The sequence below is a fragment of the Misgurnus anguillicaudatus genome, chromosome 11 (genome assembly GCF_027580225.2).
Source record: "Misgurnus anguillicaudatus chromosome 11, ASM2758022v2, whole genome shotgun sequence".
NCBI lineage: Eukaryota > Metazoa > Chordata > Actinopteri > Cypriniformes > Cobitidae > Misgurnus > Misgurnus anguillicaudatus.
In genome coordinates, this window is record NC_073347.2 from 8,842,958 (window position 1) to 8,862,257 (window position 19,300).

Below are 19,300 nucleotides of genomic sequence, written 5' to 3' on the forward strand. Positions count from 1 at the left end.
CGGAAGAAAAACATGTAAAAACCAATACCTAAAAGTACACCCTAACCCAAAATCTAACCCCAACCTCAAGCGACAATGATTTAAAAATAGGACAAAAATGAGAAAACAATACATAAAATGACACGACAAAAAGTTGTGCACTCTCAGAAAGGATGTGTTAATTTTAACACATTGTTTTGTGTTAAACTATTTAACACATTATGTGTTATTTTAACACATTGTGTGTCATTTCGTGTAGATTGTGAGCTTAAAAAATGAAATGGACAACACAAGATGTGTTAAAACAACACAAAGTGTGTTATTCCAAAAAATAACACAGAGATGTGTTAAGTTAAGGACAACACACTAGATGTGTTGTCCTTAACTAGACACAAGATGTGTTAATTTAACACATTCACTTTAAGAGTGTGCCACGGACATGAGAAACTATTTATAGAAATTCCCGCGAGTAACACGAAAAAAGACATCCGTGCTCAAAGCACGTAAAAAAGCCGAATTTCGTGCAATGGACATGAATAAATTGATCAAATTTTGCGTGACTATAACACGACTTTCCATGAGATCGTGTTGCAAATATGGGTAGGTTTCTTCAAAAATACCAAATTTTGAAATAAAGCTGAGATAATTGCATTTTTGTGAAGGACTTTTGATTGAGATCAGATTCAGAGTGATGATCAAAACAAAGGGTGCATCCCAATTTAGGGGCTGAGGCATTCCAAGGCCGCATTTCAAGGTTAATGACGTCACTGGGTCACGACGAAGGCTGTACCAATTCAAAGGCTCCTTCATCTGCAGCCTACTAATTCTTTCCCCTGAAACCCAGGATCCATAGATGGATCCTTCACAGCCTTGGCTATCCCAAGATTTAATGCATGCCTGTGACGTCTGGGTATTTTGAAATAAACATTCAAAACTGCAGTCAAAAAAAGTTAATATTTTGCAAATTAAAAAACCTTGTCAATGTTTTATTATTATAAGTGATGTTTTAGTGATGTGTATTAATATTATTGCTGCAATTTATGTGCCTGATGCATTTTACTTTTGTATATTTCTAAGGCTGGTAAATTTTATATACTGTTGGGTAGTTTAATCTGCATCAATGTGTCATATTTTCGAAAATAAAATATTTATTTTTAAAAGTCTGATAGGTCTCAGCTGTTGTGTCCCGCTGACGAGCGTGCTGGGCGGGAACAGCTACTGACGCAAGTTGCGTCACGCAACCCCTTTATGCTAGACCGTCTTATTTCAAACACAGAGTCTTGCCTTCAAAGTCCGCGGCCTTAGAAGGATCCAGACCCTGAATTGGGATGCACCCATAAATTGAGTTTTTACTGTTTTTGGATCAGTGGATGCTTCAGTGTTTTATAAGTTGTGTAAGAGCTCCACCTAGTGGATAATAGTGGAAATATGAATTGCCCTAAAAACTCGTCATTAGCAGGGAGGCGTTTTCTGACTCACGAATTTCCACTGGATAGTCACAGAATTTTTTTGCTAATTTTTCTGTGGCATTCTCACAGATTACTTACTCAACTGTCCCGTCCTACCCTCTTACCATTGCTGCTTCGGTTTATGGTTAGATTTACATAAAATTACATCTTTACCCAAACCCTACTCTAACCCTAACGCCAGGCGACAGTTGTTTAAAGTTCAGAAAATATAAAAGAATAAAGCAGAAAAATAGTATAAACCAATACTTAAAGTGACATCCTAACGCAAACAACAAATCTAACCCTAAACCGAAGCAACAATGACTTGAAAACAGGAAAAAGCACCCGAGTAACCAATCCAAGAGAATGGTCCCAAAAAAGACAGTCCGTGGCAGGGCCACGGAAAAATGCAGAGATCCGCGAGAATGCCACGGAAAAACGAGCAAAAAACTCCCCGACCATCCCACGGAAATTCGTGAGATCAGGCTGGTTTTCTCTTAATTGACGAGATAACTTGTCAATGGCAGGGAAGGAGTTTTTGGAGACACGTGCACATAAAATACAGGCTTGACTTGTTTGTTCATACAGATGGTATTCAAGCTGTGAATGGGACACAAGTATCACAATTTTCTGTTGCACTTTCATTACTTCTGTTTGAGTTTAGGGGTGGAGCTACAGTAGCTTTCTTTTGGGAAAGTAGTTTGAAAACAAGCATTATGCAATTCTGTTTGGGGCCGAAATGACACATTTCACCTTTAAACATAAATTAAAATGATTTGCAAAACCAGCACAGATCAGAATACTCGTAATTGCTATTGAGAGTGAGACATCATGCTTTATCTGTTAGGAAATAACTCACCTTGAAATAAGCCTTACCATTTCTCTTCTAATATTTACCAAAATTTCCATTCTCAATTTCCATATTTACCATTCTCAACATTTTCAATCCGACGACTTTCCAAACACACTGGACGTTAATATGAATACCTTCATTCTTGATATCATAATACTTTTATGGCACTGCAGAATCATAACAACAACCAAAAAATGACAACAGGAAGACAATATCACAGAGACTCCCCTCGAGACGTCAGAGGTCATTCTGTTGCATAGTAAAGAAAGAGTTTCAAGAGGGGGGTACACATTAAAATGATATGGTGCAGTCCAGCTTTGTCAGTACACACAGCTTATCCACTAATATATCCATCAACTAATGGATAATAATGCATTCCCATTATGTTTATATGCACAGTTGTTACAGTACTACATTTCCCCACACTAATAATACAACGCACTTTAACATAAGGTGCAAAATATCTATTCACGATTCTAAAAGGTGATAAATAAGCGGCGACTCCCCGAGTCTATTCCTCAATAATGGTGTGATGTATAAAGGCCTTTGAATCGGGATGAAGATTTGATTGGTTGCAGCCGAAACAGGAAGGCAGGTACAGGCTGGTGGTTTACCGCGGTTAAGCTGCGTGTACTGATCTGGTCTGCTCATTCGCCACTATAGGGATGACATTCAGATTGAAGGTGAACCATGAGAAACCACAAGGCACTTTTATGATATTTCCCTATTAACCCCATCCATACAACGAGAGGGTTGTTTTGGTCATCCGTGTCTATATCTAATTAAAGAAAACTGGATTGTTTTCACTTCATAAAGGGTTCGTATTATTGTTTTTTTTCTTTTCTTCACAATATGTGAAAGTATAAAATATCACGTTGTGAAAATATATCTTCTCTGGAGGTTATTAAAAATGCTTTTACTAATGTCTTTTACTCTTATTTATCTACACATTTTTACATTTGTACAGCAGATAGGCAAGCATGGCTTATACATCCTCAAAGAGGCTCGTTCGCTGAAAAGTGTTCGAAATCTAAATACCCTTTTCCTTACATATCAGGTCGAGTCGCCGCTGCCTCACGCTGTGGCCGAGAAATTGAGTTGCAGGCGCTCGGCGGTTCACAGGGTTTCCATGATGCGATACAGAGGTGCATGCACCATCCACACCATCATGCAATATACATTCATAGACAGACTCATTACCGTAACTTGAGCGACAGGGCTGGGGTGCGACGGAGGCCGTCGGTTCCCTCACCGGGAGTCGTCGAAGGTCTGGCTTTCGCTTAGAGGACGTGGGGCAAATTATTATTGCTTATTGCTTACAAAGAGTGCAGATCTAGAGTCGCAGGACCATCGTCCACCCCTCCGAGAAGTTAGGCTGGGGCGAAAGGTTTAGGGACGCTGCGTATCCACAAGTGCAGATACTCTTTAATTTTCTTTCATTCATTCATGTTTAGGGCAGAGATGTGATCTGCAGGCAGGTAATGAGGAGGTCGTCATTGGGTGAAGAGGTCAGAAGGTCAGGGGTTAGTTGCCAGTGGTGGCTGAGTGAGTTAGAAAGACAAACGAACAGAAAAGAGGGAGGGAAACAAGGAAAGGAGGGGAACAAAAAAGGGAGGAACAGAAAACAAGACAGAGAGGAGATTAGTTTCAGCTCGTGAAAGCAGGATGACAATATGAATAGTATTTATAAAGCCAGGCTCTTCATTCAAACAGATGTCTGCACAGCACGGCTTTTATAGCTTGCGCAACATGACGTTGCGTTAGACATGAAACTGTAAAACTGCCGGGAAAAATACTTTACGCGAGGGCGTGAACACGAATGCCTGAAGTGTGTATGTGTTGTCAGACCGATATGTCATTATTAAGTGTAGCTATAAAAACATTTACTCTTTAACTAATACGCAAACTAGTATTCTGGACAGTTTATTTTGATTATGCTGTTTACTATAGCGCCCCTTGAGGAAAACTAAAGGACTGGTGTTCACGTACCCGTGTAAAGTATGTTTTGTGCCTAAAAACAACTCTTGCTGTGGGTTGTCTGAATGCTAGAGCCCTTGGAAAATTCGTAATCTTCGTAATACAGTAAAATCATGAAGTCATGATTTTACATAGGGTATGTTGGATTGTCTATCCTGACAGGTCATGTGTTAATAAGGAGAAAATCAAAAGAGAAAACATTCTGATCATACAAAGGAATAATTGTTAGTAGCAGCCGAATGATTGCAGTCACGCTTGACTTTAAAGATGAATTGTGAAATGTCTGCAAAACTAGCATCACCAAATGGTTGGCTATAGTTTTTAAATTGGAAAAGAAAGGGGAACACTTTGTATTTAATATACCCAGGCACACTCGTATCTCTGCCAACATTTCTGCATAACGCAAAATACGCTGCTCCAGATACATATCGGTGCATCTTTCGATGAAATTTCAAAAGTTATGAAGGAGAGATTAAAACCTGCGTATGTTTATTAGTAGATTTGTGCCGCTTGGTACTTATTTAGAGTTAGATTTGAGCTAACTCGCGGCATGCCTAAGCGACTTTTCCTGCGCTATCCTTGCAGTTTATTTTGATAATGTAATTTGATCATTCATTACTGTTCCTTTTGTCGCACAATGCTTCCTGTAAATAACAAGTTCTTGACATACTTCGGCCGAACACGATCAATCCTGACAGTACTGTATATGCCAATAATGTTCAGTATTGTCTGCTTTATAGCCTTGAACAGAGTGCCGCAGAGATGATGTATGTTTGTAAGCTAACCCAGAAGTTAGCGGGACACGGATTCCATTGCAAAAAAAGCCCAATCCTTATTCCCAAAGACTTTGGATTATCGCGAAAAATAAGCTTTGTATTTAAGAAACGTTTATGACACTTACACGTTTGTGCAACAAGACAATCTTCACAGATAAACACAACTTTTATCCATTTTTATATTTCTAGTAAACGCATACACATCAAAAATTAATTAATTAATTAATGCACCTTCTCTGATCAGTAATACTCTTGTATATTTATCAGAGCTGCTATGGCAACTTGAAGGTGCAACGTACGGAAATAATCCAACATGTTTGTTGTTATTTTCATGAACTGGCCCATGCCTGTGACGTAAACGCGTACGCGACGAGAACCACCGTGAGCTGACTTTTGCGTTTTTACCCTTTAGACGGGAACGCGATGGTAGAGCGTTTTTAAGATTTCCACTCTGGAGGGTGGTTTCACCTTTTTACGGTTTTAAGCTCCAAAAACGCAGTCGCCGTGTAAGCGAAAGGCACATCCGATAAAATATTTTTACATTTTCACCCTCGAGCGTTCTCATGTAAACAGGGCCTAAGATGCGTTTTGGTTGATCGGATCACAAGTGGACGAAAGAGACACGTGTCTTTTTACACATGGTATTTTAATCTCTCTCTTTTGTCCACTTTCGTCCTGATTACTGAGGGGGTGGTCTATCTGCCTTAGTTTAAATGCAAGCGGGAGAAGTGACATGTTTAAAATGACACAAACTAATATTATGTCAAAGTCTTCTGCTTGTAGGTAAACATGCTGCACAGTATTTTGTAAGTGTATATGTAAGAGCTTTCTTTTATATTTCAGCGTAATTGATGAAATAAAAACGCTAGCAAAATGAAACAAAAATTTAGAGGCGGAGAGCCACTTAAGTTTTATCAATGAAAGCCTAAAGATAGCACTGTACACTGTGTGGAGAAATAAACAAGCATCTCCAGCGCCTCTAGTGGACACTTCAACCAAAAGATGCAGCCATATGTATACTAGGAGCAACATATTTTAGGCCACGCAGAAATGCAGGCAGACGTACATAATTCCAATGAGCCTGTGGCGAATATCAGTATTAACCTTCAGTATGCAACAAAACATACACGAAATTGGACGAATTGCCTGTTTGCATCCATATGCATTGAAGTATAGCGTGACTGCACTATGAGAGATAGCTGCTAATGAAATGAGAGGACACTAAAACCCTAAAGAGATTCAAGCAAAAAGCTGCTAGTTATGATGGAGATGAAAGATGTCATCTTGTTGAGAATTGAAGCATTGTGAAATTTAGTATTAGAAATAATTTTTGATAACATTTTTTATTCAACAAAATTTTTTATTGCCTTTTAAATTCTTTTTTTTCTATTTACAACAACATAAAAATCTTGGCCTTAATGATACAAAGCAACACTACAAGGTATTTTCTAGCATAATAGCCACGGAAATTCAAGCTGTGGGAATTGTAGGCTTTACCCTCAGCATTGCAGACTACTGACAAACCACAGGACACGTAATATAAAATGTTTTTGCATATAAACATTGAAAAAGTCCTGTCATTCATATATAAAGCCCTAACATATATCCAAAAATATAGGAAATTCTCTAACATAGTGCTATAAAGCTGCTATGATGCATATTTTTCTCTCCTACAAATAGCCCTCTATAATACCATTGCTATCTCTTCCAAAATACAAGTAAAATTTGATAATTCATATACATTCCTGCTTTATATATTTTTTTGATAGATATTTTTTTATATATATATTTGAAAAGCCACAAGTAAATACTATTTTCTTTTCAACAACAACAACAACAAAAAAATCAAAAAGAAGCTTACAGTAAAACACAAAAAATGTATCAAGTGGATTTTTTTTCTTCAATGCATTCATATACTCTGACTCGGTCGCATCCACAGAGTATCAAGCAGACATTACTCTCTCAACTCAAAAGTGGTCGACCGTAAGACTCGATCGATTCGTTTCAGTCGAATGATCTGAGGTTTGATGTAGGTTTCACTTTTTCGACACGTCCGCTCTTATACGAGCAGAGGAGATGAATGTTTCTGATGTATTCAGTGCAAAATAAAATACTTGTGCCACATAGAATCTCTTTATCGAATGAGGCAAATATCAACAGATGGAAACAACAACAATAATAACATAAAGTAAACAGCTGAAATAAAAAAGTGATTTGTGTGGTCCAGTATAAATGCACAGACTGAAAATCTGGAAGGTCTGTGCAAATGGATTTTCAAAAGTAGATTTTCTTCAAAACAGTAGTTCCATTATATAAAACATGTATATAACAAACAAAAATGGATATGAAATACATAACAATAAAAAAGAAGCAATAAAAAACCTCATAGTATGTGGTCTTCTTGATATCTGTGGTCTTTATGGTGCTTTAAGTGAGCCAAATTTTAGATGGCACAAAATGAACCTCCTCTATCAAATTAATAACCATGCACACACACACACAGTCAGTCATATGTGGTTTACAGGGACAATTTGAAAGACGCAACGGTTTTTATACTGTACAAACTGTATATTCTATTCCCCTATAACGTCACCCTGTGATGTTGCCTGTTTAATTACATTTTATAAAATACATTAATTTATCATCAGTGTTGGGGAAAGTTACTTTTAAAAGTAATGCATTACAATATTAAGTTACTACTTTAAAAAAGTAACTAATTGCGTTACTTAGTTACTTTTCATGGAAAGTAATACATGCGTTACTTTTAAGTTACTTTTTCTTACTTCGCTGAGGCTTGATCTCTTTCAGTTTTATGACTGAGAAGTACTGCATTCATATATTGCATATTTCCATCGCAAAAATGTTTTGCAAGGAACAGAAACAAAACCAGAAACTTAAAAAAAATATATGTTCCGGAACAGAACCGTTTATTGAAAATAATGGATTTTCGTTCTTGGACAAGATTTCTGTGCAATATGACTCGGAGAAGCTTGCCACCAGCAAGTAGCCTACTCAAGTCTCTAACGCTCAATCATAAGAGGTAAACATTGTAGGCTACCAAGTATCTCAAGATGTTTGTTTTTTAATACAAATTAGTGGTGTAACGGATCGCAGTAGATCCGTGATCCGTACATATGAAAGCCCGCGGTTCGGCTCGCATGCGATTCGCGGATTAATACGCAAATTTAAATAGGGTGAAAGTTGATCATTTGCACATGTTTCAAAGGCTTGCAAATGTTAACACTTAAGTGATTTTAAACAACTTAACTGCAAAAAGGCGATAAAGTGAACAATTATCTGTACGCACAGACGCATATGGGGTTAAATGTGTCCGGTCCAACTCCAATCAAACGTGATTATTCCTATGCCCTTCAAAGATCAGAACTCTTGATGTATAAAATTAGAGAGAGAGTTGCACTACTGTGTCTCATACTTTAGTCCATTAAAATACATTTGGCAAATAAAGCGCTGAAAAACAACGTAATTTTCACTTTATGTGGAGTGACTATTTATGCTGCATCTTCTTCCTGAAGCGCTGTTTGTAATTCGTCCTCCGTCTGTGTGTGTGCGTGCGTGTGTTTAAGTGCAATCAATGCAGTTTGATGACATAATTAAAGATATGTAGACTAATAATTTAAGTTTAATTTTCTAATGATCAGCCTACTTATTTGTATTTCCCACAGCTGACATGGAACGTTATTAACCGGTTCGGGAACTTAATTTTTTTGTTCTAACCGGTTCAGAAACATACATTTTAGGGTTGAACCGAAAACGTTAAAATACTGTTTCTGTTCGGAACGAACCAATTGGGAAAAAATCTGGTTCAAAGCCCTGATCTCAAGATGTTTGTTTATTTAATACTAATTAGTGGTGTAACGGATCGCAGTTGATCTTTGATTTGTACAGATCACAACCCACGGTTCGGCTCGCTTGCAATTCGCGGATTAATACGCGAATATAAATAGGGTGAAAGCTGATCATTTGCACGTGTTTCAAATACATTTAGCGAATAAAGCACTGAAAAACAACGTAATTTTCACTTTATGTGGAGTGACTGTTTATGCTGCATCTTCTTCCTGAAGCGCCATTTGGAATTTGTCCTCCGTCTGTGTGTGTGCGCGTGTTTAAGTGCACTCATAATGTAGCCTTTTTTAATGTTTGATGACAAGATAGAGACTTTTTTAAATTATGTAGACTAATAATTTAAGTTTAATGTTCTAATGATCAGCCTACTTATTTGTATGTCCCACAGCCAACATGGAACGTTATTAACCGTTTCGGGAACTTAATTTTTTTGTTCTAACCGGTTCAGGAATGTCAATTTTAGGGTTGAACCGAAAACTGGAAACATTAAAATACTGTTTCTGTTCAGAACAAACAAATTGGGAAAAATATCTGGTTCAAAGCCCTGCTTGTAATGCGTTACCCCCAACACTGTTTATCATAATGTCTGTGTAATTAAACCTCAAACCTAAGGCTAACCAACATCACTACATTGTATAATTTAATATGTTTTGTTTAATTAAAATTTTAAGTTTGGGAATGTTTTATGTCATAAACTTTCTTTGTGGGAGCCATTAAGGGATGCACCATACACAGGGGGGCCGCATGCCGAAAAGGTTTAAAAACCACTGCCCCAACCCACCCCAGTCCCTAACCACAACCATCACAAAAACCTGTTGCCAGTCTTTAATATATGAAAAAGTACCATTTAGTATGTTTTTTTAAGACATTCAGGAAGTGTCCCCGTAAACCATGTTTATAGCATTAAACACTATTCATGCCCCCCACCCACATAGACACACATTGTTGAAACAAAGTTTAACCTGCGCCAACTAAATTTAAATGAGTAACTATGACCTAATTTTACTGTAGTTGGTAATGTGGGCTTTTTACTATTTGTAACATAAATATTCACGTATACTACACTTTTTAAAATAAAGATGCTTTAAAGCTTCTTTACAGTAATGTCATTAAAGAACCACTCAAGGAACCATCCAGTCAAAGGTTCTTTAAAGACCAATTTCTTTTATATCTTTTTATAATCTGTAAAATCGTTTTTTTCACTTCAAAGGATAAACAGTAAGCTTTTTTAGATGTTAAAGGAACCATTCAACCAAAAATGATTCTTCTATGGCGTCGTAAAGCACCTTTATATTAAGTACATGCTTACTAGTAGATATTTATTGATTTTCTTATCCCCAAATGAATTTAACTTTTAAAAAGATACCCATTACAAAAATTATACCAAATTCACAATGATATATCTGATGTCTATTCAAGTGGCTATTTAAAAGAAAGCCAGTACATAAATGCCCATTTGCTGTTTAAATACTTAGAAATGTGAAAAATAATGGGTTGAATAAAGATCGTGTTAACAGGAACAGCTCCATTATTTATCATCAACATCATGTTGAAACCACAAGGTCATCCAAATAATGGAAACGAGTCAACCATTACATCCGCACATGTGTGTTGCCTATATGTATGTGTGTGTGTGTGTGTGTGCATGGACAGATTTCGGAGGCTATAAAACAAACACACCCTATGCACCTCATTTAATAGCATGTAAGGCTAAGTCGGCTTATTTCATGAATCGGTGGATTATTTCACATGCTCACACTGCACACGTTGCACAACAGATCACGAGCAACAGTGAGATGCTACTAGTAATGAACTAAACTAACCTCTGTCTGCGGTCACTACCCTTTGGTAAGGATGGACGCGCATTTCGTGCCTTCGAACTTTAGTTGTCACCGCACCTGCTTGGATTACAATGACATCACCAGAAAACACAGATGAGATCAATCAAACCGTCACAGTTTCCATTGAATCAATCAAATCACAATAATAAGATCGCTATGACCATATATGATTTAAATTATACAAGTTAAGGCACAAATAATACTTTTTTTCCCATATGCAAATCTTTCAATACATTGTTCGTACAAAACATGGTTTCGTTTATACTCCATGGGATTTTTCTGCGTAGCTTTCATACAGTATGACAGACAACAGTGCCGAGCACGCGGCTTTACTAGTCACGTAATTTTGCACTTGAGCGACAGTCTTGAGCGTAGCTTTAAATATAATACTGATAAACTCACTCTCCGAGCTATGGCACTGGGAGAAAAAACATTTAGGCACGTCTGCTGTAGTACAAAAAAATAAGGAGAATAGAAATGTACGGCAATGCATTAAGTGATTAGTAAAGCGGGACGATGTTTGATCCATACAGTATTTTGCTTCCCATCCAAACCGAAACATAGCAGTCAGGAATGTCAGGAATGTAGCACAATTCGAAAGAAAATGTGTGAATGTGAAGGCATTACAAGTACAGCCTCTTTGGGCTCTGGGAATAACCAGTGTAAACATACAGGAGTGTGTTTGGCCGACTGCTAGGCCCAGATTCATGCTTCTGAACAAACAACACTCAAAACCAACAAGGCAGCTGTGAAACGAAAGCGCATGTGTGTTAACGCTCAGATCGGATGAGAGGCACAGTGAGGATCCTGGGAAATTCATTTTGCCTTTCGTAGGAAAAAGCCACACCTAAAGTATTAAGGAAGGGAATGGGAAAGCTGTCAGGTGGCATGTTTTAGGGCGGTTCATGTCAAATCTCGCACAAAGCACGTTGTTTTATATTTGACCCTAAACTCAAAAGAAAATCTGTAAGTTATATTTGTAAATAAGCTGGTAGAGCATGGTGATGACATTGCCATGGTCATGAGTTTAATTTCCAGGGAACATAAAATGTATACATTGAATGTGCTGTATATGGCTCAGGATAAATGCATAAGTTTTGCATATTTTGTAAGTGACTTTGGGCTAGAATGAAGTGTGACATTGCAAATCATTTTATCTGCTGGGGAATTTGTTGAATTACGATTCAAAATCAAAGCAAATGCTTATCACGGTCAAGTCAGTCAGTAGAATTGATAGCAATCACAACTGATAACATTAGTATAAGCACAACTGCTCATAAAGTTTATAAATCATACTATGATAATATGAATTAATATCACTTCCACTTTGACCAGAACTTGATGTTTTTTGTACTTAATACTTAAAGGTGCCAAAGAATGCATTGATTCAATCTGTTAAATTGTTCTCTGATATCTACAAAGGAGGTTTCTGGCTTTATTAAGGGCAAAAATCATCCAGAGATGGTTTAACATGTCAATTTACAACCCTAGGATTTGCCTTTAGAATGAAATGGTCATGAATAATAATGTTGAGCTCTGCTCTGATTGGCTGTTTCATAGAGCAGCTCCTTTCAGTAGCTCTGTGTGCGTGTAAACAGATCTTATGTTTGAGCCTATATCAGATGAAGATACAGAATTTAAGGAATAATCAATTGTTTGGAGATTGTTAATGGACGTTTCTGAGAGTTAAGTTTGTGTTTTTTCAGTTTGGATCTGCAAAACATAACTGTAACGTCAGAACGTTAGCATATAGCATTTACTAGCATATAGCACTAACTCAGCAGCCACAACTTTGTTTTTAGCTTTGTAACAACATTGTAATTAATTTAATGTGTAATTTAATGTTGTGGGTGTAACATCTCGACTGTGACATCACAGTCGGTGTTATGTTGAGATTTGGCCTGTTTTCCAGTGGTTGACATAAGAAGGAAATAATCATATTTGAAGCTCACGATATGTCATTACCGGTACGGTACATTCACACGGGGCGAAAGCGTTACCGCTTGACGGAAGGCTTGTCTGAAGTGTGGCCAACAGCCAATCACAGTGGTAGCTACACATACTCCGGTCTTCCATAAATGTAATTGGCTGGCTCTGCCTAGGTTATTTGCATAAGGCGATCTGGTTGGCTGACGCACGCGTTGCCGCTTCAAAAGTTGGGAAATGTTCAACTTCTGCCGCGAGGAATGGCAGTGACGCGCCGCCAACGGATCCACAATTCAGTTTGGCAACGCATGACGTCACCCATTAAAAGTGAATGGGAAGCATCAACGCTTACGCCCCGTGTAAATGTACCGTTAGTGTAATACTGTCATTGGCCTTGGCCCAAATGTTTAACTATACTTTTTAGATGATTTTTGTAAAATTCGGGATATGTTTATAAATGTTTCCAATGAAAGCGCTGGTTTTTATCTGCACTCAGCGTTGGCGTTTTTGTGCGGAAAGAGTTGAAAATGTTCAACTTGGGAAAGATTGCTCGGCTCGTCAATGTCACTTTTCACTCATCCGTCCAATCACAGTGGAGGAGGGGAGTACATTAGAGAAGTATTATAGCAATTAAAGAACTCAGCTGAAGAAACGCTGGCGAGAGCCCACAGTTGGCATGCGCCTGGCATTTTCAGACGCATTTTAATGCTTTGGTGGACACGAGGCCTTAGTGTCATGGGCACATTTCCCCTGAATTTTCAGTACGGGCATTTTACTTTTGAGTTTTTTCCAAATCTCATTATTCTCATCTAATTATCATTAGAATCCCATTATGCTTAGAAAGCACTGCAGAACAATGATTTTTTTTACAAATTAAAATAATTTAGCAAAGAGACAGTAATGACAATGCGTTTTTCTACAATAATAAAAATTCAGGGAAGAAATGTGCTTAATTGTCCTGAAAATAAAAAAGTATATAAAGTATATAAATTATTCTATAATGTTAATTTTTTCATTTTTGACTCTTGGGTGATGTATGACCAGAATATGTTTTTTAAACCCACAATAGTGACAATATTTAGGCTTTTCAGGCAAAACACACCACCATGTGTACTGTCCTAAAACTGCCTGCGAAAGGCCTGACATTCAATCCATGCCCCTTCTCCATCTGACCCCCACTGTGCCCTCAACATCCTCATGTTGCCCCTCATGAAGCCCCTCACCCCGATGCGGCCCGCTCAGACTGAGTAATGGGGGTCATCCAGAAAGGCTTGTGCAGCAGTTTTGGGGCTCAGTGCTTTGTCTCCCTCATCAATGTACACACACAAAAACTGAAACATCACAGATCAAACAAAAATAGTACAAAAAATAAAAGAAAACAACAACAACAACCATGACTTAAAAAAAAGGAGTTAAAGAGGCTGGGAAGTCCAACCAGTCCGATACGAGGAAGGTGGGGACACAGTGAGTGGGCGTGTCTGCGGTGTGAGGGAGGGGCTTGTCAGAGGGGCGGGGAAATAGGGGGCCACTTTAAAAGGGAGGCCGACCGGTTGGCTCTCCACGCTGGACTGTGATGGGAATGTGACAGGTCTGAAAGCCAAGGTAGAGGGGCAGCTCTTCGGCCTTTGAGGATGCTGTATAGGTCACACAAGAGAAAACACAGGGTGAAAATCTCACCCCCAATAAACTCTCCAATGGAGGTTCACACATACAACGATTTTCTCGTTGGAGAATTGTGGTGCGTGTCGCCTAACATACACTGCATCTGCAAATCGCTGTAGGTGTGAACGCCCCTTTACTGTCCTTCTCTCCATCCACACATAGTGCACCGCTTATGCCGTGAGCCAGTTAGCTCAATAAACATGCTTATTGGACATTTGCTAAAGCTGACTTCTTCTGCTCTAATTGGACACGCAGCTCTTGGCGTCTAGTCGGGCTTATTGTTGCTGCTCAACTTAACACCGTGCCTTTGGGAGACGCTTGTGTTAAACTGGCAGAATGCTGTTGGTAACACGATATTCATAATCGGCTTTTCTCAAGTGTTTTAATGAAGCCATACAGCTTGTGTGGAGAGTGGAGAGGACAGAGAGAGAGAAAGAGAGAGAGAAACAACTCTCATTATTCATATGAAGTCAATAGAGCACTTAAAAGCCAAATCATTTATGCAAATATTTCTTAAAAGGATTTTTTTGGTGATGAGGCAAGACTTTTTGTGATGCTAAATGGATTAAGTGGTCTGATTTATTGTTCTTTATGGTTTAGTATTATTATTCTGGTGGATGACAGTAAAGGCTGGTGGTGGCTGTGACCCTGAGATGGGAAAGGAGAGGATTTTCACTGGCGTAGAAGGGCACGATTTGGGCGAATATATGTGGGGGGCTATTTAAGATCACATTCATAGAAAAAAATGGCTTATGCATTAAATATTTTAAATAGTTTAAATGTAATATAACATTAAAAGGTAATAAGCCAACAAATGAGGAGTTCAGATGCAAAACCCTCTAAGTGCGTCTGACATGTTTTCTTGTAAAATAGCTTTTTATTATGTTTAGGTTCAGTAATTTCACTTTAATAGAAATATAAATGTTTATTTTTATGTTTATTTTTACAAATGTCATTACATTGGCAATTAACAAATTTGACTGTCTTTTGCCGCAAAAGCCTTTAAGTGCATACACGCTTTTTTAGCAAACACCTTCACTTATAAAAAAATCCACTTCTTTGGACAAGACTAAGTAAACAGCTGCAAAGTCACTAAAGATGCAAGTAGTAACACTGCAAGTGATGAAAGACAGAATGTAAAAATAAAGAAACTGAACCACACATTAGGGGCCGCTTTGATCCATGTGACATTCAGGTTGTATTCAGGTCCAAGTACTTACAAGTCTGAATGTGATCCATGTTTGTTTCACATTCATCTTCCTCGCACTTTAAGGACTTAGCTTAAAAAAACAACATGCCGTTTAGCGAATTCTGCCAACAAATAGGTATTTTTGAATGACCTGAGGCCGAGATTAAGCAGATTTGAAGAGAAAGTATTTAATGAACGTATAACCGTGGGTTCACACCAGCCGCATTTGAGGCATCAAATTCGCATCTTACGCGGCTAGTTTACCACTTGAACATTTTGAGTTTACGCGCTTTATTTGCGCGTGAAAGCAGCGCGTGAAATTCTAGTCATCGAGACATTCACGCGGAAATTCGCTTCATTAGAGGGCCTTCCATAGGCTTCTGCGACTCAGCTCGCTTCCTGTAATCACGTCACTAATAGAGCAAGCTCCTGATTGGTTAATGCGGCGCGTTTTTATGCCAAAGTTCACAATTTTGAACTTGTGCGTTTGCAGTGGCAACGATGAATTTGCGCCATTCGTGCGAACTAGATGCGTGAATGAGGCGGAATCACGTCTACCGCGCTAAACGGCTCATTCCTGGCACGAGACCTCCAGACGCGCGTCAACGCGTCTTTACATTGACTTAACATTGAAATGACTCGCGCTTGACCCCTCTACCGCGGCTGGTCTGAATGCAGCATAATACGTGCCGAAAGCATTCAGCTGATATCATTATCTCATTTTTGACAGAGGTGGGGTTTAGTGGCTTTTGCATCTGTGCTCATCAAATGGTCTTCGTAATGTGTTTTAAGTATAAGTATTAAGTAAGTATTAAATATGTGGTAATGCCTATTTATGAATAATTCTGTGTATTATAAACAAAAAAGGCCCTTTGTTTTATTGTTTAATTTGCAAGTTAATGAATAGTATAAATGATAGAGCAAATTTTGTATTTGATTTAAAAATCTATTACATGCTACACTCTTAAAAAGGATGTGTTAAAAACAACACAATCACTGTCACACTAAATGTGTTGTCCCAGAAAACACACCTCTGTGTTTTTAGTTGAACAGCACATTTTGTGTTACTTTTAACACAAAATAAACACAAAATGACACATAATGTGTTAATAACATAACACAAAAAATGTGTAAAAAATGACCACATCCTTTCTTAGAGTGTATATACCGCCATACCACCCAGCCTTAGCATTGAATAGGAATATCTGTGGGGATCCACTGCCCATGCTGAAGATGTACATGGTGTAGTGAGCCACTGGTACATTGGCAGGTGTAGCTATGCTTACCTAACACACCGGTGGAGTCGATTGGATACTCCAGAATAGAGGTGGCGGGGGCCAGTGTGTACGGGTACTCGTAGGGCGTAGCGTAAATCAGGCCTGACTCTGGACCGGGTTGCACCAGGGTGGCGGCTCCCGGGTGTGCCGAACCGTTGGGCATGACGGTCTGAATCTGGCGAATGAGGGGCATGATGGTGGGCCCGGAGGGCGTGGGCGTACGTAAGGATTGTTGCAGGACGGGTGCTGGTCCGGTGATGATCCGGGGCGCCTGGGCGCTGGCTGCAAGAGAGAACGCAAGGGCAGCTGTGGTGAGCAGAAAAATGAGAGGGTAGGAGGGAAATGAAGACAGGTGGGATTGGGACAAAAAAGATAAACCTGTTAGCGTCATGCACCGGAAACTGTAGACATGTCAGGCATGCCTGGCTAATCAATGTCATTAGTAAATAAGGCAAGGGATGCAGTAGGAGGGGTGTATTCAACACACGCCTCAGTAATAATATCGCATACCGGCAGGTTTACCGTGTTATTTACCAAAGCAGCTAAGCGAAGAGGATGCTGTCACGACATCCTTTAAATTAAAAGACATAGTTTACGCAGATAGCAGTACATGTTCTCCGTGTTTTTGCTTCATTAGCTGCTAATTCTCCAGCAGAATACACAGACATCAGTCTGAGCATTTCCCAGAATGATTCAGGGTAATAAGAAAGCGCTGGTGAGGATTACTAAAAGCTGCTGTCACAAAAGCCTGTAACAAAGCTGCCTCTGTTTGTCGGTAGAGGAATTGGTGGCTTACGTGATTTGATATTGGCGTCTCTGTAGGTGCCGTTAAGAATGGCCAGTTCCATTAGCTGCATCTTCTTCAGACTGTCCTCCCCTTCGGCCTGTCCACAAAAACAAACACACATACAGAGATAAACATCAAAGATAAGCAAATACATACAAACACTACACAAAATATATTAAAAAAATGGTTGCACGTTTTACAGTGTTCTTGTTATAGTTTAATTATATATTTAAGTACTGAGTAATAATAATTCATAACATGCATTTACTATAGGGTTGGGGTTTGGATCAGGGTTAGTTGCATGTAATTATGCATAATTTACTGTTATTACTATAGTAATCACATGTAACGTTTAACAAAGACATGCACAATACAACAAAGTGTTACCAAACTCAGGGTTCCTACACCTTAGTTAACTTCAAATTCAAGGACCTTTCAAGGACTTTCCAGGTCCAATACACTCAAATTCAAGGACTAAATGTGGGGACACATTTCAAGTGAGAGCAAGGTTACATCGTGTTATGTTTTAAGATACATTGTTACAGTTCCGTTTCGAGGGAACTCACGCTGCGTCACTGCGGTGACACTTTGGGGACGTCTCCAGGGGTAAGTGTGTCTGAACGTCTATATCAAATTCAACCAATGGTGAGGCTTAACGACAAAGACAGGATGACGCGGGAGCCAGGAAGTATATCGCTATCTGAAATATTGCCAAAGACGGCGTTACAGGGACGCAGGAAGTATGGCAAGAGAGACGCAGCGTCTCATTCCCTTCTCAGGGAACAACAGTTACAATAGTTAATTTTTTGGTGAACTGATTCTTTAAATACTGATAAATGTTACAAATAGTGGTTGATTTCACTTCTGCTTTTTCCATAACACTGGATAAGGAGGTAAAGCCAAGCGCATTGCATCGTGGGATACATTATGTCATTCATTGTGATGTGTTGGATACTGCACATTCGTGCAATGGTCACACAGGTACTATATGGATAGAGAAAATTTGCATACTGTGCACAATATATATTATATACTGTACATGACAAACGTTTCCAAAAACATATTACACGACATAAATAGTAACAGCAGTAAGACCAAAGAGTATTTCCAACTCATTTAAATGGCCGTACCAGATATCAGTGCTTACCAGCATGTGTTAGTGCTGTGTGGAGATGAGCTACATTACGAGAGATGTATTTACTGCCCCTGCAGCACAGCTTTTCTAAGAGCCCCGGTCCCACGTGCCCTCCCGTCACCACTGAAACACAGCCCGCTCCCTGTGTATCTAAATATCAATACTTTATTAAGTCAGGAGCCTGCTGATGAATAGAGCTGTATAAATCATTCACTGTCTTTATTTAATCAGCCTAATGTGCTTCGTTCTTGGTAGAGACGCAACTGAGGGCATCGGCCCTGGCTGCTGCACAGTGCACATTTACTTATGAGATCCTGAGAATGAGAAACTCTTTTTGGAGATGACTTACGGGCTTGCACCGCTTCCGGGTCCAATCGATCTTAAATTCCATAGGAAAATCACTGCAATATGCACTCATATCATAATGCAAAACTACGAAAAACACCCAATTCTATTTTTATCTCCATACAAAATGAACATGAACATGGATTTTTTACGAATTATTAATATGTTGCTGTCAGTGATTTAGTGGCATGCAGACTGCAGTGTACACTGTGAGTTTATAAAATTTTCGCTTAAATGTGCA

The 19,300-nt window shown here is 38.8% G+C and overlaps 1 protein-coding gene across 6 annotated transcripts in view; it reads right to left on the reverse strand.

Moving 5' to 3' along the window:
* Window positions 1–1,550: 1,550 nt before the first annotated feature.
* LOC129416870 (KH domain-containing RNA-binding protein QKI) overlaps window positions 1,551–19,300 on the reverse strand; it is a 111,803-nt gene continuing 94,053 nt past the window's right edge. The window contains exons 5-8 of one of the 6 annotated variants that reach the window (XM_055171297.2): window positions 17,589–17,676; window positions 16,802–17,074; window positions 10,721–10,795; window positions 1,551–3,821 (exon numbers count right to left, since the gene is read on the reverse strand). In XM_055171297.2, the coding sequence (XP_055027272.1) occupies window positions 3,805–3,821; window positions 10,721–10,795; window positions 16,802–17,074; window positions 17,589–17,676 (453 nt within the window). In that variant the 3' untranslated portion in view covers window positions 1,551–3,804. Of the gene's footprint in view, window positions 3,822–6,861; window positions 14,299–16,801; window positions 17,099–17,588; window positions 17,677–19,300 lie in introns of those variants that run through there. The other 5 variants (XR_012372065.1, XM_055171295.2, XM_055171294.2 and 2 more) reach the window with 5 other exon arrangements.